The sequence below is a fragment of the Sturnira hondurensis genome, unplaced genomic scaffold (assembly GCF_014824575.4).
Source record: "Sturnira hondurensis isolate 20B ecotype Veracruz unplaced genomic scaffold, ASM1482457v3 Scaffold0014384, whole genome shotgun sequence".
Taxonomy (NCBI): Eukaryota; Metazoa; Chordata; class Mammalia; order Chiroptera; family Phyllostomidae; genus Sturnira; species Sturnira hondurensis.
The window spans coordinates 28287719-28303855 of NW_028087015.1; the positions used below are offsets into that span (position 1 = coordinate 28287719).

At 37.9% G+C, this 16137-nt stretch overlaps 1 protein-coding gene across 1 annotated transcript in view; it reads right to left on the reverse strand.

Moving 5' to 3' along the window:
- WIF1 (Wnt inhibitory factor 1) overlaps positions 1-16137 on the reverse strand; it is a 75226-nt gene that overhangs the window by 18681 nt on the left and 40408 nt on the right. Inside the window, exon 3 of the mRNA XM_037063082.1 lies at positions 12787-12895. Within this exon, the coding sequence (XP_036918977.1) occupies positions 12787-12895 (109 nt within the window). The remainder of the gene's footprint in view (positions 1-12786; positions 12896-16137) is intronic.

Here is a 16137-nt window from a genome sequence, read left to right on the forward strand (position 1 = left end):
GATGAAAAGGATATGCAGATATTTTAACAGTAATAAGAAGAGAGAGAAAACCAAAGTTGGGTCTGAAGTTCCAAAGTAAAATCATCTCCATTGAAAGCCTTGGTTTAATGAAAGCTTGTATATGAAAAAGCCAATTTACAAAACACAGAAAGCCACGGTAGGGATCTCCATTTCTGGAGGAAGCAAAGGAGCTGGCAAGTAATTTCTTTCCATTGTTAACTCTTTTATAATTTTCACTTTGTTCAATTATAAGATTTCATTTATCTTTCTTATGAATCTTTTTTCATTTTCTTGATTATTATTTTTTAAATAATAATTAGTTAAAATTATTATTATTTAAATAATAGCTTTTATTGGGGTGAAAGGTGGGGGGATGGGAGGGAGGTGGGGAGCACTGGGGGGGGTGGGCTGGGATGGGAGTATAAGACAGAAAACTATACTTGAACAATAATTAAATAAATTTAAAAAAAGAAAAGAAAAAAATCTATTGGGGTGACATTAGTTAACAAAATTATGTAGGTTTCAAATGGACATTTATTTCTGTTATGCATTATCTGTATATTGCATTGTGTGCCTGCCACCCAAAGTCAAATCTTTCATCATCAAAAACTAGCTTTATAGTTTTGGGCAATGTAAGGGTTCCTTTGAGTCAAGCCTGTTGACTCATAAATCTTTTGTATGGATGGGTAGGCCAGTAATTGCCCTGAAGTATAAAAAGATGGACGAATCTAAAAAGATACCTAAAGATACAATGTTTAGAATCTTCCTCATCACATGCAACCACCCAAATTATTATGTTCCATGTGTATCTTTTCCCTGGATCTTCATTAGCCTCCACTGTGCAGCCCACCTAATTCTTTTAAAAAGGCTCATAAGTTTCATTTTAGCTTTCCAAATCTTGGTATGGAAAGGTTTCTAAGTAAACTAGTTTCTGTTCATCACACTATCAAATTTCAAAACGTGTCTTGAATGTTAGATATCAAAAACCATGTTGTTATTATATGTATAAAAATGCAGTTAAGAATACTTACTAGTTTGTCCATATTTTCAGATGTGCTAAAAGCTAAACCATTTACAAATCCAGTTAAAGTATGACTATGTGTTCACATGCTCCAGTCATCTAAGGGTGCTTTCTGGAGAGTTTGGGGTGCTCATGTGAAAGTGTGTGATTTCCTAACACAGCCTTGAAATCAGTCGAAGTAGTGAGAGGCACAGTTTCCTAGCCTGTGGTTCTAAAAAATACGACTCTGAACAGTCCCGGGGAGAAAAACAAGGATACGAAATCCAACAGAAAAGTCAAGGAGTAAAACACAACATAAGTAACTTTCTTTAGCGTTTTCAAGATGAATTTCTCCCTCTAAACGGTTAAATAAAGTCTGAATCAAAACACAAAGGGTTCACCCATTCAATGAATATTCATTGAGTGATTACCGTGTGCCAGTCCCTGTTTTAAACACTGGGGATACTTTGGTGCAGAAGACAAATAAAAGCCGCTGCTCTTTTGATGCTTACGTTTTAGTGATTTACTTTGGAGATATTTTGCATTAGTAAAATCTTTTAATCACTAACAAGTCTTTAAAATATTCATTTATTGATGGACACTTAGGTTGTTCCTATGGCTTGGCTACTGTAAATAGTGCTGCTATATACGTGTGGGTGCAGATATCTTTTTGAATGAGTGTTTTCATTTCCTTTGGATGTATTCCTAGGAGTCAAATTGCTGGATCATGTGATAGTTCTACTTTTAATTTTTTGAGGAACCTCTATAAAATTTTCCTTAGTAGCTGTACCAATGTACAATTCCACCAATAATGCATAAATGAGCTCTTTTCTCCGTATTCATGCCAGCATTTGTTATCACTTGTCTTTTGATAGTAACCATTCTAATAGGCACAAGGAGATGTTTTATTGTGGTTTTAATGTGCATTTACCTAATGACTAGTGATATTGAGCGTTTTTCATGTACCTGTTGGCCTTTCACATATCTTCTTTGGAGAAATGTCTACTCAGGCCCTTTGCCCAGTTTTAAATTATTTTCTTTTTGCTATTGAGTTGTATAGGTTTTTATATATTTTGGATATTAACCCCTTATCAGATATATGGTTTGCAAAAGTTTATTCCTATTTCATAGGTTTTCTTTTCACTTTGTTGATGGTTTCCTTTGCTGTGCAGAAGCTTTTTGGTTTGCTATAGTCCCACTTGTTTATTCATTATTTTATTGCTTGCGCTTTAGGTGTCAGTCCAAAAAATTACTACAAAGACCCATGTCAAGGAGCTTTATTCCTGTGTTTTCTTCTAGGACATTCATGGTAACAGGTTATACATTTAAGTCTTTAATCCATTTTGAGTTAATTTTTGTGAGTGGTGCATATGTTTGGCTCATTTCAGTAACTGACTTTCGTGAAACCTTTGCTCTACCCAGACTAGATTCCATTCAGTTCCCAAAGAAGTGGCACATGTCCACAGTGCCCTGATTCTGCATGCCTGCCCTGCTGTGTGGAGAGCTTTTCTCCTCTTTTCTGTCCAGTGTTCTCCTACTCACCTGTCAAGATGCACTTGTTCTCCATAGCTTTTCCTAACACCCTGCCTATATCATTTTACTTATATTTCACAAATACTTCTCTCAATGATTGCATTAAAACATCATGATTTAATTAGGATTCTGCATCCTTTGCCAGGCATGAGATTTTCAAGGCAAGGGCCGTATCTTATTTAATTTTTTTTAAATAGAGATTTCCCTTATAAATGTGATTCATTTTTTTTTTAAAGATTTTATTTATTTATCTTAGAGTGGAAGGGAAGGAGAGAGAGGGAGAGAGAGAGAGAGAGAAATATCAATGTATGGTTGCCTCTTGTGTGTCCCTTGCTGGGAGTTGGCCTGCAGGGAACTGGCCTGCAACCCAGGCATGTGCCCTGACTGGGAATCGAACCGCGATCATGTGGTTCGCAGGCCCGCGCTCAATCCACTGAGCTATGCCAGCCAGGGCTAATTTTTTAATTATATTTTATTGATTAGGCTATCATAGTTGTCCTAGTTTTTTCCTTTTGCACTCCACCACCCAGCACCCTCCACCCCCTCAAGCAATCCTCACACCATTGTTCATGTCCATGGATCATGCGTATAAGTTCTTTGGCTACTCCATTTCCTGTACTCTACATCCCCATGGCTATTCTGTAATGACCTATTTGTACTTCTTAATCACCTCACCTCTTCACACATTTTCTCCCACCCACCTCCCATTTGGCAATCATCAAAACACTCTCTGTATCCATGATTCTTTCTCTGTTCTTCTTGTTTGTTTTTTAGATTCAATTTTTATAGATATGTATTTTTTGCCATTTTATTGTTCATGGTTTTGATCTTTTTTCTTTAGTAAGTCCCTTTAACATTTTATATAATAATGATTTGGTGATGATGAACTTCTTTAGTTTTCTCTTGTCTGGGAAGCTCTTTATCTGCCCTCCAAGTCTAAATGAGCTTTGCTGGGTAGAACAATCTTGACTGTAGGTCCCTGGTTTCCATGACTTTGAATATTTCTTGCCAATCCATTCTGGCTTGCAAAGTTTCTTTTGAGAAATCAGCTGATAGTCTTATGGGAACCCTGTAGGTAATTGCTTTGTCTTGCTGCTTTTAAGGTTCTTTCTTTGTCTATGACCTTTGGCATTTTTTATTATGATGTGTCTTGGACTGGGCCTCTTTGCATCCATCTTGTTTGGGACTTTCTGTGCTTCCTGGACTTGCATGCCTATTTCCTTCACCAAATTAGGAAAGTTTCCTTTTATTATTTTTTTCAGGTAGATTTTCAATTTCTTGCTCCTTCTCTTTTCCTCTGGCTCCCCTTTGATGCAAATGTTGGAACGTCTGAAGTTGTCCCAGAGGCTGCTTATACTATCATCATTTGTAGGGGATTCTTTTTTCTTCTTGTTCTAATTGGTTGTTTTTTGCTTCCTATGTTCCAAATCATTGATTTGATTTTCAACTTCACCCACTCTACAGTTGTTTCCCTATAATTGTTCTTCATTTCAATTAGTGTATCCTTCATTTCTGACTGGATTTTTATGCTATTGAGGTCCTCATTAAGTTCCTTGAACATCCTTATAACCAGTGTTTTGAACTCTGCATCTGACAGATTGCTTATGTCCATTTTGTTTAGTTCTTTTTCTGAAGTTATTTATTTATTCTTTTTGGGGGGTCATGTTTCTTTGTCTTCTCCTTTTGGCAGCCTCCCTGTGTTTGTCTCTATGTACTAGGTAGACCTGTCTTGGTAGCATGGCCTAATGTAGTAGATGTCCCATAGTGGCACAGCTTCCCCTGTCACCCAACCTGGTATTTGATGTGTGCCCTGAGTACACCCTCCACTTGTAGTTGAGCCTTGATTGCTGTTGGCAGGTCAATGGGAGGATTTATCCAGGCCAGTCAGCTGCAAGGATTTCCAGTGACTAATGACCACCAACCTTTGACCACCAGCTGATCCATGGAGGATCAGCTGTGCAGGGGCAAGATGGTGGTGCTCTGATGTGGTCTGTACCTGTCCACTGAGTGTGTAGGCTCTGGGGTTCCCAGGTAGTGCAGGACAAGATCAGTCCCCACCTTTGTCCTGCTCAGGGCCACCCTGCCTGAGATATAAACCAGTGTGAGATGGCAGCTATTTGGGCTGGGCTTAGAGATTCCCAGGCAAAGAAGCCAAGCTGTGAATTTAGGCTGGTTGCTGCTAGTGCTTGGCCTGGGACAAATTAGCAAGATGTACTGGAGCTGGGGGATTACTGAGACTAGCTGTTGTTTATTTGATAGGATTTAGGAGGTTGTGAACCATAGGCTAACAGTTTCATGGGCCCACAAGTTGGGTGGGATGGAGTCTCAGGGGATCTCCAGGGCAGGGTGAACAGTGTGAGCTAGGTTGATGGAGTCTCAGATATGGCTCCTGCCTGCTGGCTCTGTGAGGAGAAGGCTCAGAGAGGGACAATGGCCTCTGCTGCCTTTCCATCAGAGAGAGAGAGCTATTCCCCAGCTTGTGCCTTGATACCAGAAACTTCAGTGGCTCCCTGTATGGTACTGGGGCCTTTCAAGCTTCTACACCAGTGCTGGAGCTCAGAGGGAGTCAGTGTAAGTAAGTTTGTGTGAGTTTTTTAAGGGGTACTGCTTGGGACTCCAGAAGTTTTTTCCACTGACTTAATTCCCACTGATTTTTGCATCCAGAAGTAATGGGAACTTATATTCTTGGCACCAGAACCTTGTGCTGGAGGGACCTAGTGTGTGGCTGGAACTCCTCACTCCTGAGATATTCCTCCTGAATTTTTATCCACTACACGTGGATCTGAGACTACTCCATTCTGCGTATCTGCTCCTCCTACCAGTCTGGATGGATGTGGTTTCTTTAATTCCATAGTTGTCAAACTTCTATTCAGCTTGACTTAGGATGCTTCTGGGTGATGGTTTTTGTACATTTTAGTTGTGATTTTGATGTGGTTATGTGAGGAGGCGAGCCATGTTTACCTATGCCACCATCTTGACCAGAAGTTCCTTTATTCATTTTTGTAATCTCAGCATCTAGTATTTGTCTGTCACAACCTAGGCACTGGCAGACACAAAGATATACCTTATGGGAGACATATCAATACACTGTTATACACACACACACACACACACACTTGCACATATATCTATACACATACACAGAAAGACAAAAACTCACCATAGACAGTGGGAAATATAGAGAATAAAATAGTAACAATGTATATTCAGAAAAACATACATACAAAGAAAAAGAAACATTGGATACAGAAAAAGCATAGTTCTCTCTACTTCCAAGGACTACTAGAAATGTGAAAGTTTTAATGTTATACTTTGCAACAATAAGTACGTGAGTAGCGAGCCACTTTTACTAAAAGATACATGAAATTTGGCCATATGCTGTAGAATCCAGGGCAGTCCAGGCTATATGGTTGAAACTGAGATAAATTAAAACACTCAGAAAAACTAAAGCAGATTGAACATAAATCACATCGCATTCAAGTACACATTCATATGCAATTGATTGCATATAAACAAACTCTTATATAAAGTAAACAATAAACATTTTGATTAAATATCTCTTTCACACTGAGATGGGCATGTTGCTCATTCAGCCTCAGTCTCTGGTTACTCAAGCCATTGCCCTCGCAAGGCAAAAGGGTGAGAAAGGTGGGAGAGAGCGCCTTCTCAACACCACATAATTATTCACTGCTCTGTGATTATAAATCCTGCCACACAAACAGTCATCAGTGCTCCAAGCTGTGCTGACAGCCGTTCATTCTCCCAGCAAACACTGAGCAGCTACTCTGATCTTTACTTTCTGCTAAGACCTGGGTCACCAAGAAGATGATCCTTCCAGCATTAGCACCTATTTTAAAGTTTCTAGACACTGGATTCCTGCAAGCCCCGATTGAGAAACACCACTGTCCTGTTGGATTCGTGGTATGACAAGAGTGTTCAAAGAGGCAAAACCTTGGCTTTATGGAAATTTTATGTTTTTTGTTATCCAACTCAGTAATTTTACAGAACCACCCTGCAGTTTGCATTTCCTGTTTTTGTTCTCTACAGATGCCAGAAGGCAGGCACTTCTTAACTGTTAAAGATCAAGAGTTTTCTTTTTCAATGTTTAGGTATATAAGGAGTCTGTGGGATAAAAGAACCGCTTAGCAGCTTCGGGGTATAAAATAGACCAGGAGAATAATGAACAATACCTGAATGCTTAGGACCATAGACACACTGATTTGGTTACTTTTTAATAATTCAAGGTACCCTTACTGCTCCTTCTGTAGGGACTGAGCTAATGAGGCTAATGAATAACTGCCCTGCAATGGGCTGAAATTCCCATAAACTTCTTGCACCTGCGTTTTTGCAAACAGATCCTACATCTGTCTCCAAAACCTATGTGTGTGGGGGAGGAGTTGTACATGCAGAGTGTGTGTGAGTGTGTATGCATGTGCACAAGTCACCTGGTCCCAGAAGCTTCTTCTTTTCCAGGTCACTTTGCCCAAAGCATCATCTATTCCCCCCCTAAATTTTATTACTTATAAAGATTCTAACTATTATAACATGATGTCTCTAAGCAGGATCTATTAAAATATTCTCCAATCATGTTCAGTCTTTTTGTTTCAATATTCTAAAAAGTAAAATTTCAGTAAGCTTTTTTCACGACACACAGAAAACGGATAAAACTGGGAAAACTTAAGATACAGGCATTAAATTAGAAATTCAAAAATTCAAGGCTGTGTAATGAATTTAATTATGAATTTTGTGGGCTACAGTGAGCTTGTATTCTTTCAATAATCAGAAAAAGACTAAGGGAACATGACTCTGGCCAAGATGGAGGTATAGATGGATGTGCTTAACTTCCTCGCATAACCAAAAGGATAACAATGGATTTAAAACAACCAGAACTTCCAGAAAAATAAAACTGTATGAAAGTAGTTAAAGAAAAAACATTCATCCAGACTAGTAGGAGGGGCAGTCAGGAAGCTGGAGCAGGGAGGATGCTTGACAAGGTGGGTACTGGCTGACCAGGTGGGCAAGGTTGGTGGTTGGTGGACTGGGTGGTCCCACATTCAGGTATGGGTAAACTGGAGGAACGACTGGAGAGTGAGACAGACCACTGCAACCCAGGATTCCAGTGTTAGGAAAATAAAGTCTCAGAACCTCTGGCTGTAAAAACCTGTGGGGGTTGTGGTGGTGGGATAAACTCCCAGTCTCACAGGAAGTCAGCTGGAGGGGCCCAAGAGAGCCTAGAATGTACATGAGCCCACCCACAAGGGAATCGGTACCAGAAAGCTGCCATTTGCTTGTGGGAAGCAAGGGAAGTATATGAAAGCAGAGCAAGGGCCAAGCAAGCAACACTGTTCCCTCTCTGACCCCTCCCTCACACACAGTGCCACAGTGCAGCAAAGTGGGTTACCCTGCAAATACCTATGTCTCTGTCCTTTATAATGTGACAGGTATGCCAAGATAAAGAACTATGGCTCAAATGAAAGAACATATAAAGACTCCAGAAAACAACTAAGCAACAAGGAGATGGCCATCCTATCAGATACAGAGTTCAAAACATTGGTAATCAGGATGCTCACAGAAATGACTGATTATGGTCAAAAAATAAGGGAAGAAGTGAAGTCTATACAAAGAGAAATAAAGAAGAATATACAGGGAACCAACAGTGAAGGGAAAGAAACCAGGACTCAAATAAATAATTTGGAACATAAGGAAGAAATAAACATTCAATCAGAACAGAATGAAGAAACAAGAATTCAAAAATATGAGGAGAAGCTTAGGAATATTGGGGACAACTTACAATGTTCACAACATTCGAATCATAGGGGTGCCAGAAGGAGAAGAGGAAGAGCAAGAAATGGAAAACTTATTTGAAAACATAATGAAGAACTGTCGCAATCTGGCAAAGGAAATAGACATGCAAGTCCAGGAAGCTTAGAGAGTCCCAAAGAAATTGGACCCAAAGGAGAGCACACCAAGGCACATCATAATTACCCAAGAAAAAGATAAGGAGAGAATCTTAAAAGAAGCAAGAGTAAAGGAGAGAGTTACATACAAAGGAGTTCCCATAAGACTCTCAGCTGATTTTTTTCCAAAAGAAATCTTGCAGGCAAGAAGGGGATGGAAAAAAGTATTTGAGGGCATGAAAAACAAGGACCTACATCCAAGATTGCCGTATCCAGCAAAGCTTTCATTTAGAATGGAAGGGCAGATAAAGTGCTTCCCAGATAAAGTAAAGTGAAAGCCCTTATTATATGAAATGTTGAAGGGATTTATCTAAAAAATAGAAGAGCAAAAATATGAACAATAAAATGACAACAAACTCACAACTAACAACAACTGGACCTATAAAAATAACTAAGCGAAAAACTGTAACAGGAACAGATTCACAGAAATTGTGATCACATGGAGGGTTATCAGTGGGGAGGGGAGGAGGAGGATGGGGAAAAAGGTACAGGGAATAAGATTATAATTAGTAGGTATGGAAGAATAGTATAGGAAATGGAGAAGTCAAAGAACTTATATGTATGACCCATGGACATAAACTAACAGGATGCTGGAGGGACAGGATGTACAGAGCAGAGAGGGATAAAGGGAAGAAAAAAGTGGGACAGCTGTAAATTCATAATGAATAAAATATACTTAAAATTTTTTAAATCAAAAATAAAATAAAGACAAAGGGGAAAATTTTAAATATAAATGGAAATTGAGAGACATGTATTTGTTTTCTTCCTGACAGTTTCTATTTTTTAAAGCAAAATATGTGATGAAGAAAAATTTGTAAAAAATCATCTCTGAGTAAAAAGGAAAATGGCATGAGACCCGTCACTTGGCATCTGACATGTGATATGGCCATATTCCAAGAACTTGGTGTCCAGAGTGCCTTTCTTGTCTCCAATAGGTAGGAAAGCCCCAGCAATGCCATCTGAGTGAAAATGTGATACCCATGTCTCTGGGATTGGATATCTGTATCCCTGGGGCTACAAATCACAGGCAAATGAATCTCCAGACCCCAGGCCTCATTCAGTCACATGGGCTTCCCAGAACCTCAAACCCACCTAGACTGGAAGCACATCCTCTGGGAGGGCTGCTAGTCACAGTGCCCTGCTAGGGCAGCCCTGGAGTGACCCAAGAGAAACTCAAATTTACTCTTCCTGTCTACATCCACACTGGCACTTATGCCAGAAAATTAGGAAAACTCTGTGCTTATTCAGTCCCCAACTCTTACAATGCTGGAATGTGGCCATTGGAAGTAGTAGGTAACTGCAACCTGAAGATGGACTTTGTAAGCGTGCCTGATTTCCTGATTATTTCATAGATTTAAATTAGCTCCTAATGAGATCTTCATTTGATATCTGACAAAATTATTCTAATATTCCTCCAGAAGAATAAGAAGAATTTTTTTAAAAAGGTTATGCTATCATTTTAAAAAATATTATCAAATTACCAATATTGCAATGTCAGAACAAACAATACACTCTAAAATAATTCCTTATGTTAAAAGAAGTTAACATGAAATAAAGAGCATATCTTGAATCAATTCAACCTCTCAAATTTGTAAATTTGATGATTCATAAAAATAATTCAGGTTAGAGCCTTATCTCACACTGTTGCCAAAATAAATTTTTATAAAACCCTACAATAGGAATTAATTTCCAACCATAAAAGTAATAAAAAATCTCAAGAGAAAAGATANTGAGCCATAGTTCTTTATCTTGGCATAAAGATAACATGAAATAAAGAGCATATCTTGAATCAATTCAACCTCTCAAATTTGTAAATTTGATGATTCATAAAAATAATTCAGGTTAGAGCCTTATCTCACACTGTTGCCAAAATAAATTTTTATAAAACCCTACAATAGGAATTAATTTCCAACCATAAAAGTAATAAAAAATCTCAAGAGAAAAGATAGGTTTGACCATGTAGAATTTTAAAGCCCCTGCAAATTCCACTTCCCTCAAAAAATAAATCAAAAATAATTACATTAAAGGGTAAATATATAAGGAGCTTTGCAAATCAGTAAGGACTCTTATTATTTCAATATGAAAATGAGCATGGTACACAAACATTTTAAATTGTCTACTAGACAAAAGAAAATGTTCTACTTCAAAGGGAATTTTAAGAAGTCAGATTAAAAGAACACTGAGAAACCACTTTTCATTCTTAAAGCAGCAAAATAGTTCCTGTGATTAGTAGCCTGATGAGGTTTTGCAGAGTAAGCAGGCGCTCTCCACAGTCAGCGAGGGCACGAATGGGTGCAGACTCTGTGGACAGCAATTGCATTTTGGCAATTTGTTCTCAGAGCCTTTCAAAAGGTTCGTAATTCTGAGAACTCATTTTACCAAAATAATAATAAGAGCACAGGATTTTGATACACACATTAATCAACTAGTATTTTCTGAATGCCGGCTGTGTGGGGCCCTGTGTTGGCAGTTGTGGCAAATTAAAAAAAATTGAACTCCTGTCCAGTGACTGTCTGTTACTTAGAAAGGATGTGTATTGTGATATTTTTAAATTCAAAACCTGAAAACAATCTAAGTACCACAATAAAAGAATGAGTAAATAAATTATGGTATGTTCACAAAATGGAATACTGTAAGGGCATTAAAAATAACTTTTGGAAAAAAACTCGGTGACACAGGAAAATTTTTATGTTAAAATGTTAAAAGCAAAAAAGTCACAAGGAAAGGCCAAATATATAATTTTTACCACAATTATGAGAAAATATATGTTCATAGAGAAAAGACTGGATGGAAATATTTGAACAGGTTAACATAAGTGATCTGTATTTTTCTAAAAGTCATAAAATCTGGGCCCCACTGCTTATTACCAATACATGACTTTGAGAAGGTCAGTTAAACATCATAAACCTTACTTTTCTAATTGGTAAAATGGAGTTGTAATTCTGGCCTTGACTGCCTCCCAGAACTCAAAGTAGATCGTGCATGAGTGGGTACTTTGTAAACTAAATCTCTAACTAAATATCACATACTATTATTTTCTTAGCAAAGAAAAGTGATTAGACCTGAAAGAGTAAACCCATTTCTTCCACTTTTTAATGTGGAAAACTCCTATTTAATACAGTTGTCTCCCCTTATTTGTCAGGCATATGTTCCAAGACCCCCAGTGGATGCCTGAAACCACAGTGAGTACTAAACCCTGTATATACCCTTTCTTCCTATACATATGATAAAGTTTAATTTATAAATTAGGCATAGTAAGCAGATAACAACAATAAATATAATAAAATAGAATAGTAATAATATACTATAATAATTGTGTAAATGTGGTCTCTGTCAAAGTATCTTATTGTACTATACTCACCTTTTTACTTAAAGGAAGCACTTTGCGCCTTCTCTTTGACATACTGAATTGTCAGTATTACTACTCCTGTGCGTTGGGGCGCTATTGAGTAAAGGGCTACTCGAACACACATATTGCGATGTGATAGACGATCTAATAGCTGAGATGGGTGGGTAGCATATACAGTGTGGATATACCGGGCAAAGGAATAATTCATGTCATGAGCTGAATGGAGGGCACAGTGTGAGATTTCATCACACTACTCAGAAAAGTGCATAGTTTTAAATGTATGAATTGTTTATTTCTGGAATTTTCCATTTAACATTTCTGGACCACAGTTGTCCCATGGTAACTGAAACCACAGAAAGTGAAGTCACAGATGTGGGGAGGCTACTGTGCGATGCTCACTCTGGGAAGTTTTTCTCGACTTACCCCCAGTCATGAACTTTGCCACATTTATGTGCACTGCATTATTCCATAGTCCCTGACCAAGTATCTCACCTGGCGACTTACTTTTTTTTTAATCTGAAATTATATGAATTGGGGCTGACTAAGTTTTCCAGGAACTTATAAAACTCTTCACTCCCTTCCTTTTTCCCCCGCTGAAGGATATAAAGATGTAACAACCGAGCTGCCCTAAAATCAAGCCATCTCTTCGGGAGAGTATTCCATAATCCCTCTAATGGGTGACATATGGATCTTTTTAAAAATGTAATTGTTGTTCAAGTACAGTTTTCTGTCTTTTACTCCCATCCCAGCCCCACCTCAGTGCTCCCCACCTCCCTCCCATTTCCACCCCCCTTAGTTTTTGTTCATGTGTCCTTTGTACTTGTTCCTATAAACCCTTCCCCTTTTCCCCTGAAATTTCCTCCCTTCTCTCCTCTGGTCCCTGTCATTATTCTCATCATTGTTACATTTTTGAGGGTAAACCTTTCTCTGAGGCAAAGACCACCCACCTGAGGCCTTGTGAGGCACTGTTCCCAGCAGCGGGACATTGACGGTTGGATCTGCCATGATGCCTTTGTCCAGAGAGCGCAAGGACAGGAATTCGTAGAAGTATTCTGCCTGCAACAAAAGGCATGGACAGTCAGTCAGTACTGTGGAAACCACAGAGAGTGAGAAGGCCCTAATTCAGATCATCATCCCTTTGATGGGAGAGTGACATTTTTTACTATGGAAACTCTGGAGCACGCGACATCTAAAATACTGTGTAGGTAGAATTCACCGTTCTGAGTTTTAGAGCTCTAGAATTAGACTCTCTGTTTGGAGAGAAGTAAACTTTTAAAAACATCAATAACAATATAAAATGTCTTCAAGCTAACATTTTTTAGTTTAAACAATATTATTTAGTTGCCGTCTCTTAAAAGGACTGAAAAAAATGCTCTGAAGGAAACAAGTGATGTTAAAATAATCAGCTAGCCCTTAGAAAATTCATCTCAGCTTCATGGGTAATTCTTTAATTTTTTTCAAATTGACAATGGGCCTTTTTGGAAAGCTGTAATAATAAATAAGGAATAATGAAAGCAGAAATCTGTTGGCAAGAGAAGATATTAAAATCCAAAATTTAATGATATTGCTCTTACCATTTTTCAGTGCCATCCACTCTGAGAGGTTTCTATTTAAGATCACAACTAATATGGAAAGAAAATCCTAAAAATGCAAAATGCACCACCATCATACTCAACAAGCCATAAACCACTACACTGTAAACATTTTCATTTTCCTTCTAAGTCTAGTCGAAAAAATGGTCGCTGCTACTTAAACAACCACGAAATATGGGAAGTAGTGATGCATAATCTCACTGTGGAGCTTCATCTTTGATTCTTAACTAATTCCCAACTGGGTTATTAAAAGAGTTTGGGATAGAAACAATAGGTTCTTCTTTTGGAATATAAAACAATCAATATATAGGGCAGCTGCTAAAATGAGAGTTAGACAAGTTGACTGGTTCTGCAGTTATCTGAAGAGATAACCAGAATATGGGTGGGTTAATAAATGAAATCAATTATGTAAACATGAGCTAGAAGGAGGTTAAAAAGGAATACGGCTTTTTTTATGTGCACTATACAATATTTTCCAAAGTAGATGATATTGAGATACATAGTGGACATTCACTCAACTTCCTGCTTTAAAGGACCTGTGTCAAATGGGTAGGCTCATCCTCATATCAGGAGGATAATGTGAAGGGGTGAGCTCACTTGCTATAGGGGCATTGTCTACACTGGCAGGGAAGTGAAAAACACTTCCAGGTTTCACTGGGCCAAAAGGAGTGGCTTCGTTGACCAAATTCTCACCATAGCCCCTTCTTTGCATTGTTACAGTGCTTCCAGAAAACCACTCTCAAAGATTCCCTAGAAGGGTAAGAGTTTTATGAATTGATTTTTTAAATGTGTTCATTAGGAGGGCTCTGAGGATAAAGGGCCATGAAGCAGTCAACTCTTCCTGTGTCTAAGGCAGGGCAGAAGATTGCAAGACGTCTGATGAAGAGTGTTGTCAGGGGAGGTAATTCAACTTGGAATGAACTCCTTTATGAAAGAGAACATTATTTCTGTCCCTGAAGGAAAGTGAGCGGCTATTAAAAGTGGACAATCACTTAGCTTTTCACAAATCTGGTCTTTTAAATGACTTCTCCAGTTACATTCCCTTTTACATTCTGCTGATAATATTTATCAGTCAACATTTTGTTCCAAAGTACATTTTAGTTGATATTATAAACAGATTGAGTGCTGGATGTGTTTATAATTAATACTTTTGAATTATTTATATCACCAAGTACAGTAATAACAACTAGTGACAATGACACAACAAACATCCTTGTGCCAAGACTTATTCTAAACACTTGTATCAACAGTACATATAGCAATGGAAGAGAATCGCACGGGTGGAGTGCAAATACTTTGAAAATAAAGCTTTTTCATGGCTATATTGCTTCCAGTACCCTGTAATAAATCATTTCCTGCTCCAAGATTATATTGTCTAGCTTTATTACATTATAAATTAAATCTGTGTTTATATGGGTGGTATATTTAAAATTACATTTATAAAAACTAATATAATTTCAATAAGTTTTTAAAATTTATTGATGTGACATTCATTAATAAGATTATATAAGTTTTAAGTATATGATTCTATAATACATCATCTGTGTATTGTGCTCACCACCCAAAGTCTAGTTACCTGTCACTGGTGACCCACTTTACCCTCTGGTAACCTTCACATTGTTGTCTGTGTCTGTGAGTTTTTTGTTTTATTTTGTCTGTTCATTTGTTGCTTTCTGTTTTATAGCCCACATATGAGTGAAATCATATGGTTCTCGTCCTCTTCCATGAACTTATTTCGCTTAGCATGATACTCTCAGGATCTGTCCATGTTGTCACAAACGGAAGCATTTCATCTTTTCTTATTGCTGAGTAGTATTCCATTGTATATTTGTACCCCAATAAGTTTTTTTTCAAGATTTTATTTATTTTTAGAGAGAGAGGAAGGGAAAGAGAGAGAGAGGGAGAGAAACATCAGTGTGTGGATGCCTCTTAGGCACCCCCTACTGGGGACCTGGCCTGCAACCCAGGCATGTGCCCTGACTGGGAATCAAATCGGTGACCCTTTGGTTCACAGGCTGGCACTCAATCCACTGAGCCATACCAGTCAGGGAGATCAATAAGCTTTTAAAACCATTTTAAGTATTATTTTAAAAAGGATGAAAGATTAGACAAAGATTAAAACAATGATTGTATAGGACTGATAACTGTTTTTTTCTTTTTCAAAAGTATTTCCATAACTTTTACAGTGAAATAAATATATTTATGTAAAAGCAAACATTAATCATGTACTCTGCTTTCACTGCTAAATGCCTGATTATATTTGTATAATTATCTGGTAGGGGATGAAATAGTCTGGTAATAGTCTTCTTGGACTTGTATGTAGTGGGGCCCATGTAACAGCTTCATTTAAAACTCTTGTATATCTCCTTGAAGCATGCTTCAAGACAAGAATACTCACTCACTATTAGAATAGTTTATTAATGTCTATTCTAAAAATGTTTGATGGGGTTCAAAGAATGTGGAGCTGGAAGAATTTTACTCAGGGTCCAGAAGCAATTCCACAGAGCAGCAATTTTCAACTGTTTTCATCTCAGGACACACATAAACTAATTACTAAAATTCTGCGCCACACCAAAAATATATTTTTTGCTGATATGACCAAAAAATAGGTATAATTTTGATGCAGTCACACCAGAAGGCTACCGTTGTGTTGGCTGCTGTTATTTTTTAATTTGACAACCTAAGGGAAAAGAGGTCAGTGCCTCT